The sequence below is a fragment of the Micromys minutus genome (assembly GCF_963924665.1).
Source record: "Micromys minutus genome assembly, chromosome: 25".
In the NCBI taxonomy this organism is placed as follows: domain Eukaryota; kingdom Metazoa; phylum Chordata; class Mammalia; order Rodentia; family Muridae; genus Micromys; species Micromys minutus.
Window position 1 is genome coordinate 1019820 of NC_137960.1, and position 18503 is coordinate 1038322.

At 43.7% G+C, this 18503-nt stretch overlaps 2 protein-coding genes across 2 annotated transcripts in view; one reads left to right on the forward strand and one right to left on the reverse strand.

The window, feature by feature from the left end:
• Positions 1 to 1952: 1952 nt before the first annotated feature.
• On the forward strand, positions 1953 to 11502 carry MOG (myelin oligodendrocyte glycoprotein; the record flags this gene model as incomplete). Its single annotated transcript, XM_080937706.1, has 7 exons — positions 1953 to 2034; positions 4167 to 4514; positions 6809 to 6922; positions 8693 to 8713; positions 9010 to 9030; positions 11047 to 11163; positions 11435 to 11502. The coding sequence occupies 7 exons, from the start codon at positions 1953 to 1955 to the stop codon at positions 11500 to 11502; spliced, it is 771 nt and encodes a 256-aa protein (XP_080793832.1).
• Positions 11503 to 12937: 1435 nt separating this feature from the next.
• The window catches only part of ZFP57 (ZFP57 zinc finger protein), a gene marked incomplete at both ends in the record, with an annotated part of 5602 nt that continues 36 nt past the window's right edge, over positions 12938 to 18503 (reverse strand). The window contains 2 exons of the mRNA XM_080937707.1: positions 12938 to 14103; positions 17102 to 17246. Coding sequence (XP_080793833.1) covers positions 12938 to 14103; positions 17102 to 17246 — 1311 coding nt within the window. The remainder of the gene's footprint in view (positions 14104 to 17101; positions 17247 to 18503) is intronic.

Sequence of the window (18503 nt, forward strand, 5' to 3'; positions counted from 1 at the left end):
GGATTCAGGCAGAGTAAACTTCTAGGTAGCTGTTAGCAGACTGAAGATATTAGAACCGGGCTCCTCCTTCATAATCAACATCTTATATAAAACCAAGGACTGGGCACTTCAGGACTCTAATTATTGGTCAGAGGATTGCTATCGGAGCCATTTCTGTCCCTGAGAAGAGACTGGACATTCTACCCTGCCCGGGATATTGCTAATGGATATCTCTCATATCCTGCTTCTAGGAGCCCTGAACACTAACATTATTTCATTAATTAAGCACAGCACATACCATGTTGTTAAATAGTTACTAGTTTAAATTAACTAGATACATTTTTTTTTCTATTTCAGCCTGGCAGATTTTTTTTTTAATGGAAGCAGCCTAAATATTGTAAGATACCTACTTAGATAAATATAAAAAGTTTGTATAAGAAGATACTGGGTAAAATAACAAGGATATTATTTGATAATATATCTGATAAAAAAGGATAAGTCCTGATAAGGAAAGATCAAGATGAATTTAAAAAAATAGATATGCAAGTTAAAATGACTTTTGAGGTTTCTATCTCACCCCAGTCAGAATGGCTATCAATCCAGAACAAATTAGCAATAAATGCTGTCTCAGGTATAAGAAAGCTGTGCACACAGATACAATAATAATAACTACACAATCCAACCCAATTCCAGGGCCGTGCCTGGCTTAATGGCATAGACCTATAACCCTAGAAATCGGGAGACTTAAGTAGGAAGATCCTGGCTTACAAGCCAGGTAGGATCCTGTTTCAAAACAAAAAGGCCATCTTTTCACTACAGATATAATTTCCAGCTGTACACATCGGCACACTGGATCTGTTCCTGAAGCCCATGGCAACGAACAATTGCTGCTTCTCTTTCTCATTATTGCTGCCTCTCTGGGCACAATGACGGTCAGCTCCTAAATGTCTCCCTTGTGACTTTCTCAATACAATCTTTGATAGCTGGACATAATGGCTCACACCTGAAATCCCAGCACTATAGAGGCAGAGACAAGAGGATCCCTGAAAATCTGAGGCCAGCCTGGGCTACATAGTGAGTTCCAGGTCAGCCTGTGCTACAGAGTAAGACCTACTGTCAAAACCAACCAAACAAACAAATAAACACAAAACCACCAACTTTCGACAACAAAAAAAATCACATGCATCCTTTGGTTACAAAAAGACATTGGGCATGGTGGTGACACTTTCAATCTCAGCAGTCAAGACACAGAGGCAGGTGGATCTCTATGAGTTCAAGTCCAGCCCGGTCTGCATGTCAAGTTCCAGGTCTCAGAGTTGAGGCAGGGGAGGAGAAAGAAGGGACTAGGTTAGAATATGATGAATATTAGGTGGTCTTATCATCTAGTAGTCAGGATATAAAGACAGGAGGATCCATACATAGTTAAACCCCCCCCCCCCCCCCCCCGTGCTATATTAGTTTGTGACCAGGATGGTATAAACAAGACTATCACACACAAACAGAAAACAGACACAGCATCAAGGCTGAATGCTTTTCATTTTTAACCACTCTCACCTAGATAGTTTCTGGTAGCAACAGGAATTAAGCAAGCCTTACAGACTTCACCAACAAGTCCCTCTGATTATCATGGACTATCCACTACATGTCCTTCCCAAGACTGGATCCATGGAGGGGAAAAGATAAATGCCCAGTACCAGGCAGTCACTGCTCCAGTGCTGTGAGAGGTTGGGTCGGGAGGCAAACCCTGGTTATCAATGGATCTGTAGTCCTTTTGTACAAATATCTGGCAAGGGTGACGTGGGGCCATTCCTTGGGGCACAGCTGTGGCAGTGCTTACATGGAGGTTGGGCTTAGGCAGTAGGTGCCCTCCCAGAGTCTCCCTTCAGGCTTCTTGGAGTAAGGGACATGCAACCGGAAGGCTTCAGCTTGGCCTGACCCTGCTGCCAGGGACTCTGTCCCCAGTAACCATAAAGATGGCCAGTTTGTGGAGCTTTTCTCTGACCAGCTGCCTCCTCTCCTTGCTCCTCCTCCTCCAGCTGCTACGCAGCTCTGCAGGTAAGCATGTTCATTTCAGCCCTGAAGAGCAGAAAGGGAGTACTCTTGGCTAACCTCCTTGGCTTAACCATCCTCAAATGGCTATACAATTTTCCTGTCTACACTTGAGTCTGCTGGCTTTGCTTCTCTTCCTGACTTTTTGGAAAGTAAAATCCAAACCTCTCCCCATTCATTTGGTGCTAGAAAGCAAACTCAGGGCCTGATGCAAGCTAAATTCATGCTTGACTATTAAGCTCTATCTGTAGCTCTAGTGTTTTGTTTTTGTTTGTTTGTTTTCAATCTTTCAAAAATAGACACTAACTTCTTGGAGTTACTGTCAGAGTTAAGTTAGAGTATTTTGTATTATGCACGTTAAGGCAATGCCTGTTTGTTGAGGGTCAGTAAGGTGGCTCAGCAAGCAAATGTGCTTGCCTCTAAGCCTGAATGCTAACATGAAACAACACAGATAAAATAAATATTTAAAAAAAAAAAAACAGTTGAGTTATAGAATCCTGTTATGTTTGAGAACTTGCTCTGAGTATAAGGCTGCGATATGTTTTTATCCAGGAGGCTGTTCTCCGACTAGAAGAAGAAATAAAGAAATAAAGTAGACAGAGTTCCATAAAGTAGCCTAGTGATTGATAGAGCACTAGCCTAGACACCCTCTGTGGACATCTGGTACAAGGGAGAACCCAGCTTACTTGCCAGTAGCTGAATCTCACTGGGGAGATGTTCAGAGAAGGTTCCAGAACTGGAATGAGGTCGAAGGTACAAATGAAGAGAAACTTAATAAACAGGGGTTAGAGAGATGGCTCTGTGGTAAAGAGTATTCCTTCTCTTACAGGAGTTTGGTCACCAGTACCACATCAGTGGGGAGGCTCACAACAACCTGTCACTGTCTGGGGACACAGCTGTAGTCAGAGTGTGTGACTTTTTCAGTGGAGAGTGAGATGTGAGGATAGAGAGCTGAGAAGCATTGAGAAGCAGTTAGGCCACATGACAAGGAGGAAGCAAGCATCTGAGCTGAAGAATCAGAGACGAACGTAGCTGGTAGAAAGTAGAAGCCACTGTCTAGATGGTTTCATGCTAGAGCATCCTGACCTAGACATTCAGAACATATCTTTAAATAGAAGCTGCTAACTTTGTATTCATTTAAAGTTTTTTTTTAAAAAAAGCACCCCACTGAGCTTTATGAATTCCATGTAAAATTCCTAAACCTGCCATGGTGGTGAGCCCTGATAATCATAGATTATGGGATGGAAGCAGAAGGACCAGAAATTCAAGTCGTTCTCAGCTACATGGAAGATTAAGGTCTGCTTGAACTATAAGTGACATACCTTAAAAATGGGGAGAGGCACTGAAGAAACCACTCAGCAGTTAGGTATGCTTGCTACTCTTGCAGAGCATCTAGGTAGTATTCCCAGCACCATCTTCTACGGTTAACCCCAGTCCAGAGGACCTCACGGCCTCTTATGTAATCCAAGATTAGCTGCACAAAGGTGACATACCTTTTACCCATGCTGACACAGACGCAAGACCTTTACAAGAAAAATTGATCATCCTAAGCCAAGCATGGTAGTACATGCTCACAATTCCAGCATGTAAAAAGGTGAGACAGGAGGATTGCTGTGTGTTCAAGGCCAGCTGGAGCAACAGAGCAAGACCCTGTCTCAAATTTAATAAATAAATAGGTACTGTGGCAAATAGTATGGACTCCTCTTACAAAAGACTGGAGTTTGGTTACTAGCACCCATATCCATAGCATGACTCACAACAACCTATAACTACAGATCCGGTGGTACAAATGCCTCTGGCCTCTGAAGATGCCTGCACTAATGGTATACCAATATAGACAATTTACACAAACACATTCGCATGCGCATACACATTTTAAAATGAAACAAATCACTGGGTGTGGTGGTATACAGCTTTGATTTTAGCACTTGGGAGGCAAGGGCAGGGAGATCTCTGTGCGTTCCAGGCCAGCCAAGGCTACATATTGGGACCCTGTCTCAAAAATAAATAAAATAAAAACAAAAAATCATGCTTCCTTCCTCTCACTCCTTCTGAAGCAGCTTTTCTATGAATTTGTCACATCTGACTCTTGTTTTGTTTTTGTACCCCCCCCCCCTGCCTCTTGGTGCCCTGTATAGGACAGTTCAGAGTGATAGGACCAGGCCATCCCATCCGGGCTATAGTTGGGGAAGAAGCAGAACTGCCATGCCGTATATCTCCTGGGAAGAATGCCACGGGCATGGAGGTGGGGTGGTACCGCCCTCCCTTTTCAAGAGTGGTTCATCTCTACCGCAATGGCAAGGACCAAGACGCAGATCAAGCACCTGAATATCGGGGACGCACAGAGCTACTGAAAGAGACTATCGGTGAGGGGAAAGTTACCCTCAGGATCCAGAAAGTGAGGTTCTCAGATGAAGGAGGTTTCACCTGTTTCTTCAGAGACCACTCTTACCAAGAAGAGGCAGCAATGGAGCTGAAAGTAGAAGGTGAGTCCTCCAAGGACAGTAAGCCTCCCTCCATCCTTCACTCAGTCAACGGAGATAAACAAGTCACTTCTGAGACCAATTCCAAAGGAACCAATGCGTCAGTAAGCAGGGTCTCCTACGCTGTGGCTGTTGGTTATTTTGTTATTCAGATCGGGAAAGAAACCAGAATTGAAGTCAGTTTTCATGGCTAAGAACTTGATGTTAGATAAAAGATGGTAGACAAATGCTTTTGCACTTCAATGCTTGTTTTGTCTTTGTTTTTGTTTGTAAGGGATGGCTTTTAAACATGTAGCCCTGGCTGGCCTAGAATTCATTATCTCAAGACCCGGTTCACAATGGTCCTCCTATCTCTGCCTTGTAAATACTGGGAGCTGGGATTAAAAGCATGTACCATCACAAACATATATATGGAACTTGGGCAATCCTCCAGCCTCAGCCTCTGACGTGCTGGGACTAAAAGCATGAGTCACCATGCTCAGCTTAAAATGATTGCTTTAGAAACACACCAGATAGCTTGGGTCTTCCCATGTTCCTCATGAGAGCTTGTTAAGTAACATAAGCAAGCTATAGAATATAGGGAACAAAAACATATCCCTGTATTTGAGTGGTGTACACACACACACACACACACACACACACACACACACACACACACGAACATATATATACATATATACATATACACACTCAATATTTATATATGCATATATTTGTGTGGATTATATAACAGAAATATAATTCGTGTGTGTGTATGTGTATATAATAAATGGCAGGGATAATTCAGTTGGTAGAGTTTTTACCTAGAGTGGAAATAACCACAGGTTCAGTCCTCAGCACTGCACAAACTGATCTTAGAACCTGAAGCCTGTGAAGTCAAGAGGATGAGAAGTCAGACACCAACCTAGACTATCAGACACTGTCTCAAACAAAAACAAAACAAAACCAAGAGGCTACAGAGATAGCTCAGTGCTTAAGACCTTTTGTTGCTCTTGCAGAGGTCCAGATTTAGTTTCAGTACCTACAAATCTCCAGCTCTGGGGGATCTGATACCTTCTCTGGCCTCCAAAGGACAACACCCCCACTAAAATATACACACAAATTAAAATTAAGCACACACACAGTGGTAAAGGAGAACTGAAGTTTCAAACCCTGCTTTGTTTTTACAGCTTCATTTTCTGTATGCTTTGTGTGGTGACTGATTTTGGAGTTACTGGACCATTTGTCCTGCCTCAGAGCAGTTAGAGCATGTATGGGAAAACAGACAGGGAGCCTTGAAAGTTAATTGCGATGTAATTGAAGAACAAAAGTGTTGTGAATGACGGACCTCTGATCCTTTCCCTTCCTCCTCAACACCTGCAGTGCGAGATCAGACAATCCATCATTTCTGTATCTGAGGTGGGGGGATGACTGTTGCCAGGCTGAGACCAGAAGATGCATTGTATGCCTAGTAACAATGCGCTATTTCTAGAGACAGCTTGCAGGGACATGAAAATAGCTGTGTGTGCCACAGAATGTCCTTCAGACAGCTGGGTATTTTTGAGGGGGGTGGGGACTGGTGAATTTTTACTCACAAAAAGAAATGTGGAGGGTCAGAACGTTATCATACAGATTTTTTTTCCCTCTTCCCATTCAACAAATTCCCAGCTTGTCTGCCAACTCTAACACACTCACTAAGACCCAACAAATTACAAGTAAGAAAGATGGGGGAGTGGGGCAGATAGGCATTAAAAACTGTGCCTCGGGGAGAGTGCTTTCCTTCCAGTTGGTTTCCACATTCCAAATCCCTCTTGTCGGCTCCTGATTTGCTTGCCAGAGACAGACAGATAGACAGACAGAAAGACTGACAGAGTAGCTGGAGTTCCTTTATAAACACTGAATAAAATTTGGAGAGTTGTAGCTCAGGCCTAAATTCCCATCACTTGGGGCTTAGAGGCTAGGGGACAAAGAGTTCAAGGACGGACTTGCCCAGTTTAAAACAAAACAAACAAACAAAAAACAATGGCCACATTATCTCTTTCAGAAACAAACTCACTTTACCCACATTTTCCTTCTCTATTACCCAACCTCTTTTTTATTGAGACAGGTCTTGCAGGCTGGCCAGTAAGTTGCAGCAATCCTTCTGCCTCAGACTCCAGAATGCTAGGATTATAGGTGCGTAGCACCATGCCTGGGTGTGTCAGTATTTTTTAAATCTCGATGTTGGTTCTCTTAATTCAACCCAACCCACTGCAGCACAGGCTCCATACAGGGTGTTGGGGATGCCGTCTGGGTGACATGTTCCTTCTGTCTTTCAGATCCCTTCTACTGGATCAGCCCTGGTGTGCTGGCTCTCATGGCTCTTGTGCCTACACTCCTCCTGCAGGTCTCTGTAGGCCTCTTGTTCCTCTTCCTGCAGCACAGACTGAGAGGTGTGTGTGTGTGTCAGGATCATTTCCTGGCTCCTAGGGACAGTTAATCCTTAGGTCTTCTCAGTTCAGAACCACATAACAAGTTCTACTGAACAATTTATTTTGCATCTACCTGTGAAGTCAGACTGACAGAAACTGCTTGTTGCTGAGGAAGAGATTGTGGTGAGGGGTGGTCAGGTGACTTGTGACAGGCAGTAGAACTCCGCCCTCCATAGTCCTTAGCGGCTTCATGAAACGGGGTTAGTAGGCAGTCAGATCTAAAATACTAGGCATTAAAAAAAAATCTTAAGGAAGGGCTGGAGAGAAGGTTTCATGGTTAAGAGCAATTGGTCCTCTTCTAGAGGACCATGAACCCATATCAGTCAGCTTACAACCATCTGTAACCATGATATAACAACCATGTAGCTCCATGGGATCCAACATCTCTGGTTTCCTCAGGCACCTGCAGTCATGTACATACACACACACAATTAAAAATAAATCTTAATTTTTAAAAAACTTTCTAATTTACTTTTGTGTGTGCTTGTCTGTATGTGCACACATATTTATAGGTGCTGTAAGGAGGCAGAAAAGTGCCAGAGACCACTGGACGGAGCACTGGAACTATAGATGGTTATAAGATGCTCTATATGGGTACTAAGAACTGCACTCTGTGTCCTATGCAAGAGCTGCTAACACTCTTAAAACCCTGAGCCATGTCTTCAGCCCCACTACTTCATGTTTTAATAAAAATTCTGAAATGAAAGTCTTTGCCACATGGAAGACAGAGCTAGGCAGTCTAGGATCCAACTTTACTGTAGATATCAACTATGAAGAAATTTCTTAGGTTCTCAAAGTTTCCAAGTAGGGATAGCATTTTTCCCTTAAACTGTGAGAATCTTACAGAGGAAAGTGTCTAGTGTACATGCAATCATAAAGTAGCTGCTCACTAAAATGTATAGCTTTTCCTTCAGATGGAATATGGCTTTATATTTACAAATTGACCATCTGCTTGGCCATGTGAACTGAGCAAGGAGTAATGGAAGACATGATAAAGCCTTATAATAAAGGGCTGGAGAGACGGCTCAGGGACTGAACTGCTCTTCCAGAGGATACAAATTCTATCCCCATGACTTATGTCAGGCAACAACTCACAACCACCCATAACATTGGGAGATCTGACAACCTTTTCTGGACTCCAGGGGCACACATACTAATGTGTACATACACACACACACACACACACACACACACACACACACACACACACTGAGACACAGATAGAGTCAAAAATAAAATAAGAAAAATGAACCAACCATGTGATTTGAGCATTACAGGTTCCTAAGGGGACAGTCCTGAAGACTTTTGCATTCTTAGATGCAAAAAAGGTTTGGAGGTTCTAGTTGTGAACCTATAGCTTCCTGTTATACCTTTGACCAAAGAACAGTAGGCCCTGCTCTTCTGGGGGGTCATTCTTTCCTGAAAAACTGAGCAGTTTTTGGAGGGACACCTGTGGAGTTGAAAGAAAAGAAGCCAACTATACCAGTATAATCAGCCCTGGAAATCAGTTCCATCCTGGCAGGGATGACAGACACTGCAGCCAGCCACCTTCAGACAATACCCACAGAAAGAGGCTGAATTCTTGGTTTTAAATCTAGAGTTCTTCCTAATCTAAGACGCTCCTGGGCCATTTAAAAAAAAAAAGCCTCACACAAAGATCTGTGCTGGGTGTGGAAGGGGTCCTCATACTGTCTGACCAGGAACTAAAAAAACTGCCTTTTTCTGTTTTAGGAAAACTTCGTGCAGAAGTCGGTGAGTTCCAGGCAACCTCCCTCCCTGGGTCATCCTCTCTTCCTCATCTGGTCTTTTAGCTTAACCAAAATGTCCCTCTCTTTGGGCCATTTCTGCCTCTCCCCATACTTCATGCTCCCTTTGACTGGGAACTTTAATATTTGAAACTGTAAGCACATAAAAATTAGAAGTTGTTTTACCTGAGCTCTTATAACACAGGTTTACTTTGTGACTAGAACCAGCCCTGAGGGCTTTAGATGGATCAGGGAAGGGACCCTCTTTCAGCTCCTTACTGAGTCTCTTATTTGTTCTTTCAGAGAATCTCCATCGGACTTTTGGTAAGTTCAGACATATCCCAGCCTCCCAAAGTCACTGTGGGATTTCACTAGTCCTGAGGGACTAGGGGATTTATATAAGGCCCCTCCACCTTTTTTCTTCAAATTCAGGATCTATAGGAACATAGCAAACACTTATGTACCATATTCCAGTGTCTTGCCCTACACTGAACTTTATAAATTGTAAACTATACACACATACACACACATATGCACACATACTTCATCTTTCAAATTATAAAAAGTGGTTAAAGAGATCCTTTGCACATAAAATTGTTTGCCCAGTGGGGAAAATGAAATAACTCGAATAAACGACCACCACTGGGGCTAAAGACATGGCTCAGTGGTTAAAGAGCACCTGCTACCTCCCTTGAGGACCTTTGTTCTTCTTTCTGACCCTACAGCAGACAACTATACACACAATGGATACATATGTAAGAAAGAAAAAAAGATTCTTTTGAGATATGGTCTCACTATGTAGCCCTGGCTAACCTAGAATTCACTGAGTTGGCCTTGAACTCACAGAGCTCCACCTGCCTCTGCTTCCCCAGTGTTGGGATTAAAGACATGTGCCACCCAGAAAATTACATGTTAAAAAAAAAAGCCATCTGTTATATGTCAGAATCAGTTTTTAGGAATATAGTCCAAGCACATGACTCATCAGGGAAGGCTTCTCTGAGAAGGTAAAGTCTCACTAGTAACTTTCTGTTTTCGAGTCAGGGTTTCATATGGCTATGCTGGCCTTTGAACTCCCTATGTCACGATGGCCTTGAGCTTCTTCTGACCTGTCTGCCTTCAACTCCCAAGTGCTGGTAAATGCATATTCAACCATGCATGCCCCAACTAGAGTATTAATTCCTCAAGAGTCATCTTCGAATTTTCTTCACTTAGATTGCAGAGTCCCTAAGGACAATACCAGCAGGATACCCAGATGTTTGTTGAATAGATTCTATACAACCAAAAAAATAACATTAAACAGAGCACAGGAAATCCCTGCTCTGGTCAGTCTTCCTAAACAGCCTTTCCTTCTGAAGCCAGATGGAACCCTGTTCAGCTCTCCTGGTAACTAGCACACTGACTAGGCTCCATCGTAGGATTTGACATTGGGGCAGTGTATGGACATGACACACGTATTTTATTATGTTCACGTGTGTGTAGGGGGTGAGTGAGTATGGGCAAGTGCTTACACAGAGATTAGAAGACAGTATATAGGAGTTGGTTCTCTCCATCACTGATCCCATTCATTTTGTTTTGAAATGTCTGTCTCATGTATTTCAGACTGGACTCAAACTTGCTATGTAGCCAAAGATTACCTTGAATTTCGATCCCCTACCTGTACCTCCTACCTTCTGGGAGTATAGGTGTGAGCCACCAAGCCTGGTGCACACTGTGCCGGGGATGGAACTCGGAGCTCTGTGCAAGCTACAATATAGCTCTACAAATTGAGCTTCCCTTCCCAACCCCCAGGAAGGGGCTAATACCAGTTTTTGACTTTTCAATTTTGCTATTTTTTTTCCTTTTTGAGACTTGAACTCAGAGCCCCTCAACAGGTGAGATGGGCCCTCTACTGAACTCCATCCCCAGCCTGCTTGCTTGTATTGTTAGTATAAGAACACCTTATTGAAAGCAAGGTTGAGGACTTGTAATCCCAGCAACTGGAAGGCTGAGGCAGGAGGATTTCTCAAGTTCAAGGCCACCCAGAGGTACATAAGAACCTCTCTTCAAGACAAAAGCACAAACAAAAATGCTAGAGGTGGGGGTGAGGGAGGGTCAGTATTCGGCTGAATGTAAACAATGCATGAAAGCATCATACAACCATTGTTCTCTATGCTAAATCAGTTAAAAAAGAAAAAAGCTAACTTTAATTAGAAGCTAATGGAAATAAAGGCACAGTGCACCTCATCCAAATTCATGGACTCTATAGCTTGTCCCCAGAGTCCTTTGGCATTTGAGGGCTTCAGATTAATTAGAGTGGGTGTGGTGTAGAGGGAAACCGCTCTGTTCTGCTTTACCATTCAGATCCTCACTTCCTGAGGGTGCCCTGCTGGAAGATTACACTGTTTGTTATTGTGCCTGTTCTTGGACCCCTGGTTGCCTTGATCATCTGCTACAACTGGCTGCACCGAAGACTGGCAGGTGCAGTTTCTGGGCAGCAAACAGGGCCACTGTGCAGTAGGGAGCTCAGGCAGACTGGAATGGGGAAAGAGGGAACCAAGGTTGTAGATTCCAGGACTGGGAATCCTTATGTTCTCCATATGTTCACCATTCAAATCCTCAGGAAAACTGGGAACCACTTAATGAGATGTACAGGCCCCTTAATGGAAGGGAGGGCTGTCTGTAGAGGATATGAGATGGGGGGGAGGACTCCCACTGGTCACCAACTGACTCACTTTTTCTTTGATTACAGGGCAGTTTCTTGAAGAGTTAAGTAAGTTCTCCCTAACACCCCTCTCCATTCCTGAGACATCTCATTAGGCAGCCCTAGAACTCACTATGTAAACCAGAGACTGGTCTGGAAACTACAGCAACCCTCTTCTGCCTCCAAGTGCTATGGTCATAAGCATGTACCACCAAACCCAACCGGTTTCTTCCGCCTTCTAAACTGAACAAAAATCCAGCCAAAGAACAGGGTTACTGAGGATCCATAATCCCAGGGAGGATTGTGAGGGGAAAAAGGAAGGGGATGAACTGTTAGAGACATCTTCAGTGCTAGAGAGGCGACCGAACCACTCTTACCTGTTGACTTAATAGCCTTTAGTGCCCCTTAGCCAGAATCCTACTTCTGTAGCCTTTGAATTTCTCTGTAATAGTTATCCTGAACCTCACCTCCCTTCAAGACGAACCAGCAGGTTGGGGGTAGTGGAGTAGAGATAACCCACTGGCAGATTTTTTAAGTCACTTGTCTTTCTTCCTAGGAAACCCCTTTTGAGTGATGGTACATCTTCCTGGATCTGAGAAGAGCCCGGTCATTGGGGACTCTCTCTTCGTCCTCTTTGTTATGGAAACGTTCCAATCTACATCTACAGAAACACTCTGGATCCCAGTAGAACTTGATCTCCCTCCCTCAACTGTCTTCCTTTCCTCAGCTCCTACTCTAAATCTTGTTTGGTGTTTTGTTTTTACTCCTGTCTTAGTCCAAACACCTTCTGGCTAAGGCCAGGCAGTCTACCAGGAGACAACTGTGCACCAAAGTAATACAGGAGTAATTATGCCAACCAGGACTTCACCATTATGAACTACAGAACACCAGCTCTGCAAATGATGGATATTTCTTGAAAGACCACAGTCTTGACTGGGAAGAATATCAGTGTGAAGAGTAGGGGTGGGGTCAGGGCCAGAAAAGCCCACAATGTCAGGGACCAGAGCAACACCGGCTTGCTTTGGCAGCCCAGTGAGAGGACGTTGAGAAGGGCTGAGAATTGGGGTTTGCTCCCCTACATTCCACACCTTGTGTCCTTCATGTTCCAGACTCTCACTTTCTCCTATCTTATTTCTCTGAGTACTGGTTTTTTTTCCCCAACAATTATTACTTGGTGGTCTACCAGACACAAACAAGCTAGGTGCTAATTAATACAAGTTTCTCTGTATGCACACTTTTTCTTTCCTTGTCTCTTTCCTTCATCATCCGCTCCTCTCCTGCTCAAGCCTCCTGACGCCAGAGGTCAGTCTTCAGAAAAAAAAAGAAAAAAAAAAAAAAACAAAAACCTCAGTTAGACACCTCCCTCACTTCTTTTAGTTTTAAAAGTTGTATTTATTTTGTGGGGTGGGGAGAGAAGATTGTGTATGGGCATATGTGAAGTCAGGAATCGGTTCTTTCCTTCTGTCATGGGGGCTGGGGGGTATCAGGGTTCAAACTTAGGAGGTCAGGGTTCAAACTCAGGTCAGGGTTAGTGGCCATCTCCATTGCCTACTAAGCATCCTCATCATCCTCAGACGTAGACATGTCTGTGTCCTCTGTTTCAGGACTCTCAACGTATGCATGCATCGGTCTTCTCTTTCTGGTTTCCATCCTTGTCCTTGAGGATTCCCTTACCCTAATAGTATTTCCCATCACCAAGGGTTCACGAAGATAGCCAAGCAAATGACCCAGGATTTCCCAGCATTTACTGAATCTGATTGGTCTTCGGGAGCACAAGTGATCCAGCAGACTTTCCTTTCCCCTAAAGGAGCTGTCACAGATGGGGCAATTGTAGATCTTTTGCATCCTAAGGGCATTGGAGAAGGACGACTCTTTGCAACAGAAGTGCTGGTTGGGTTGACGTCTGAAGTGGACTTTGAGGTGGCTTAAGAAACAGGTTCTCAGGGTAAAAGTAATGTGGCAGTAGGGGCAGGAGACCTTTTCTCTTGTGCGGACAGCCGAGACAGAGGAGGATCTGACATCCAGGGATGAGGCTCTGCTGTTCCGTGCCTTAGCCCTGGCCACTGGTCCTTGGATCACTTTCACGTGCCTGAGAATGGGCACTTGGGATCCAGAGGCTGTTTGGGATCCAGAAGCTATATGGGATCCAGAAGCTATTTGAGATCCAGAGGCTGTTTGGGATCCAGATGCTGTAGGTGCAACGTTCCTGTTCCGCCTCCGCCTCTGGTTGTCAGCCACTGGCTTCCTGTTTTGGTGTGCCTTCACCTGGTTGCCAGCCACTGGCTTCTTGTTTTGGTGTACCTTCAGGTGGCGGTTGACCTCAGACTGATCCCGGAAGCACTTTCCACACTCAGGGCACGAACGGGGCCTATAACCTTGGTGAGCACGTCGGTGACGGCTCAGTCCAGAAGCATCACGGTAAGTCTTGCCACAGAGACTGCAAAAGAAAGGCCTCTCTCCGCGATGCTGGGGCTTGTGGCTGAGGGTTTTGCGGCTTTGCGGCTTGGCACGGCTCGGCGGCTTTGTGACAGCCATCCTCCGAGACCTCATAGGAAACTGGTGACTTATGAGGAAGGAGTTCTGTTTGAAACATTTGCCACAGGTCACACAAAAAAAGAGTGGTCCACCTTTGAATACCCCTGTGCAAGTGGAGGGCCTCTCCTCCTCCTCCCTGTCTCTCAGATCTGATCTGCGTTCTAGAGATTTCTTCTTGTTTTCTGTGGTAGAGGACAGGAAAATACAGTTCAAGATGAGAACGCCGGCACAAGGTTTGCGCTAAGTACAACCCACTTTCCCTTTTCCCAACCTCTAAAATGCAAACATTCACCCTTGGACTTCATAGGTTAGAAATAGAAAAATGTAGTAAATAATAATCATTTAATAATAATAATAATAATAATAATAATACTATTTTTGAAACCCATCTCCTCGCTCTCAATATGACTCATTCTCACAGATACTCCACAGATAATAAATGCTTCCCTCATCCCTGATTACATGCATCAGCCAAGTACAAAATATTAAATGGAGAATTCCCGACTGTAAGACCACACTCACAAAACTTTTTAATATAGATTATAATTACTCTCTTATTATTATTCTAGCTTATTACTGTGCCTAGTACAGAGAACAGAAGCTAGTGATAAAGCTCAGTAGCAGAGCACTTGCCTGGTGTCCACAAAGCCTGGGATCTCCAGCTATGTGTGGTTGGAACCACCTGAACAAAAATACTTTCGGATAACAGAGAACTCACCTCCCAGTGTTAGGAAAGCAAGCTGTACCTACAAGTGCTCTATCAGGAAGCTACATCTCCCGTCCAAGGGAAGACTGTTGTATCATGAAAATTGGAGTGAAAAGTGATGCTTGTATTTATTAATTGGAGTATGAATTGGAATAAGAAGCAACACACCAGAACTGTCTGGGCTGGGAAGTATGGCCAACCTAAATCAACATTCCTCTCAATTCCTAAGCTTATCTCAGGGACAAGCTTATCCCACTCCAGGTCAAAGAACTCATTTCTCCACTTCTTGTGAGAAGAACTTAAGGACGATACTAACTGAAGGGCTCATATGCAATCTCTCAATCCCTGGAAACCAGCCAGATTACTTGTTTTGAAAGTTTTTGCTATTCATTATGAAGCCAGTGGACTTTAAAACTTTGACCTCAGGCTTTGCTCTAGTCCCAAGTCTAACATAGAAGGAAAGGCCTAAGGAGCCTGATGCACTAGGTCAGCTCACAATGCTGGGGTTGCCCTCGGTCCTTTTTACTCACCCCTCTCCTCTGCAATTTCTTTTTAAATTACATTTTTACTATTTTGTATGCACGTACACACATGCTACGGCATGCTTATAAAGGTCAGCGGACAACTTGTAGGATTGGCTTTCTCTTTGCACCAACTACATTCAAACTCAAATTGTGAGCTTTGGTGGTAGGCACTCCTAACACTGAACCATGCTGCTGGCCCTTGGTTCTGGGAGATGACAGGCTCTCAAATACACTATGAAACCAAAGGTGTTGGGATGACAGTTGTGAGCTACCATACCCAGCTTCCTTTCCAATTCTTACCTATTATCTTAGTTGGATAGAGGCCTGATCTCTGTCCCATTCCTTTTTGTATGGTGTTCCAATTTGGTTTAGGCCAGACATATTTTGGCTCTAAGTGGAGTGATATTTTGGGTGGGTGAGGGACATGGTTTTGTTGTTTCTAGCAACGAGGTTTCAGTATATATTGCAAGCTGGCTCTGAATCATCTCCATCCTTCTGAGTGATGAGATGCACCACCAAGACTGTCTGCAGTATGGAAATGAATCAAACTGGTCCCATGCTAAGCCTCTTTATGTCTCATGCAGACAACAGATTACCTCCTAAAAGCTTTCTTTAAGAACATTAATCTAGGGCTATCAAGATGGCTCAGCAGTTCAGTGCACCTGCTGAGGTAGAGGATCTGGATTCTGTTTCCAGTAACCACATGGTGCATTACAACCACCTGTAACTCCAGTTTCAGGGGCTCCCATCCCCTCTTCTAACCTGAATGGACACCAGGCACATGCTAGTGTATATACAAACATGCAAGCAGAACATTCTTATACACAAAATAAACCTTTAAAATATGAGATTTTGTTTTTAAAGGACATTAAATCTAAGACACTTGTTTGCAGTGTCTAGAACTCCTCACACACAAGAGGGTGTATAGGCAGGTGTTTTTTGAGGTAGTTTCACCATGTAGTCCAAACTGGCCTCAATCTCTATAGCCAAGGTTGAGATTTAGTTTACAATCTTCCTGCATCAGATACTGGAATGTTGAGAGTGTAGGAAGTCTTGGAATTACAGGCTTTTGTCAAAAACCAGGCCCCAGGCCAGAAAGACATATTTGCATATTTTCACAAAATAATTACAATGATAAATGTTGCCTCAGGGTTGGGAAAGTAGCTCAGTAAATAAACATGCTTACCAGACAATCATGAGCACTTGAGTTTGATCCTTAGATGGCACATTAAGAAGGCCAGGTGTAATGCCACTTGGAGGTTAAACCCAGTGCCATGAAGCAGGAAAGGCAGATACGTAGAGCTCACTGGTCAGTCAGCCTAGCTGAATCAGTGAATTCCAATTAGTGAGACCCAACCCAGAACAAAACAAAGTGTACAGAGTGAATATATCCTGAGGAATGAAGCCCAAATTTGACCCTGGCCTCCATTTGAACATAGAAGTGTACCTACATATACATGAACACATAACATTATCTTTGTATTTCTGGGGTGCTTTTTTTTCAGGTTTATTTTTTGTGACTTAAGTGCTTTGCCTGCTTGTATACATGTACATGAACTACATTCATGTCTGGTGCCCATGGGAGTCAAAAGAAGGTGAGGGGCTCCAGGAATTAGAGTCAAGAATGTTTGTGAGCCCATGCAGGACTAGAAACTAAACTCAGGTTCTCTACAAGAACAAGTACTCTCTCAACCCCTAAGCCACCTCTTTGGACCCATGTAGGTATCCAGGCTGGCCTTAAAGTTGCTTTGTAGCTGAGACTCACCCCAACCTGGTCTTCCTGTTTCCAAGCCCATCCTGTCATCTGAGTTTTTATTGTTTTTACTTTTATCCCTGACCTTTGTGACTCAGATCTTTCAGGCTGACTCTGGTCTATCTGAGTAGAAACAGCAATCATATTTTCTAAGGCTATAGGACAGGGAGAATGCTGAGGGAGTCACAGTCTCTTACCCACATATGTCAGGTTCTTGAAGGTTTCTGACATCACTTTCTGGTAAAGGGTCTTCTGTGTAGAAGTGAGACATTCCCATTCTTCCTGGGTGAGAGTCACGGCCACGTCCTCATAACTGACTGGTGTCCTGAGTGGCTGGGCAGACTTAGAGTGTAAATACAGACTTCAAGTGTCTGTTCAGGGACTTTTCAGCCCCTAAGCCTCTGAACTATCACATCTGCCTTAACAATGCATTCAGGACTTTCAGTAGCCCAGATGCATAACCAAAATCTCTGATCAATGTGTAGCAAACATCCCTGAAAATGTGGTTGTGGTTTTGCTTTTTATAAACACAGCACCTCTGAGCTTCCCTGCCAAGAGCTTTCCCAAGGCACTAACCTGCTCCTGGTCACCAGATTAAATAAAGGACTATTATTTGGGCATATGTGTATGGTTGTGTGCAACTTTCTCACTTGGACTATAAAATATTGACATTCTCAAGATTTAGAGAATTCAAACCAAAGAGAAAGATAATAGCAGGAAAGGTTATGGGGAAGGGCAGAGTCAGGAGCTGTGATGGACAGAAAAAGGAACCCACTAAACTAACAGAAGGGAAACTGGTTGCTACTCTGACAAAAATCCATGAAGGATTCCAAGGTCTTATGGGAGATAAAAGAAGATTCTTGCAATTCCTTTTTTATACTGTTTGTCCTGGGAAAATGTGGGGTTCTATCAGATCCGCAGGCAGGTTAAAGACCTTAAGAGAGTCTAGGGTCTACCACTTCTTTACCTGACTGTCCCCCTTCTGCTGTTGGATTTCACCAGTAATCTCTATGTTATATGCATGTGTGTCTTCCTCTATTTCTCTCTACCTATTTTTTTTCTTTTTTTGAGAAATCTCACTGAATCTGGAGCTCACCAATTCAACAAGAGTATCTGGCTAGAAAGCCTCTGGGATTATCCTGCTGACCTACTCTGTCTGTCTGTCTATCTGCCTGTCTTTCCTTTCTTTTGGTCTTTCTTTTTTAACATGGGGACTGAAGACTCCACACCGGGTCTTCAACTTTGTGCAACAAGTACTTAACAACATGCTGATCCACCTCCCCAATCCTTCCACCATAATCCTTCTTCTGGGCTTCTATAGAGCAGCTAACACACTATCTACTCCATGGAGCAGCATGTCTTTAGTGGTGTCTCTTTCTACTTTTAGAGCCTTCTGGTCTGGATCCCAAGGCTAATGGGAATCTCTGTTTCCCAACTACTGGGCAGTTGCAGAGTTCCTACAAGAGCCCCAGAATTTGATACTGCTTCTTGTAACAAAAGTATCTACTCTAAAAGAGATTGTCTTCCTTGATTGTTCAACTGTTCAAATTCTCCTTTCACAACTGACAGCTTTAGTTCCCACAAAGCCCAGGCCACAGA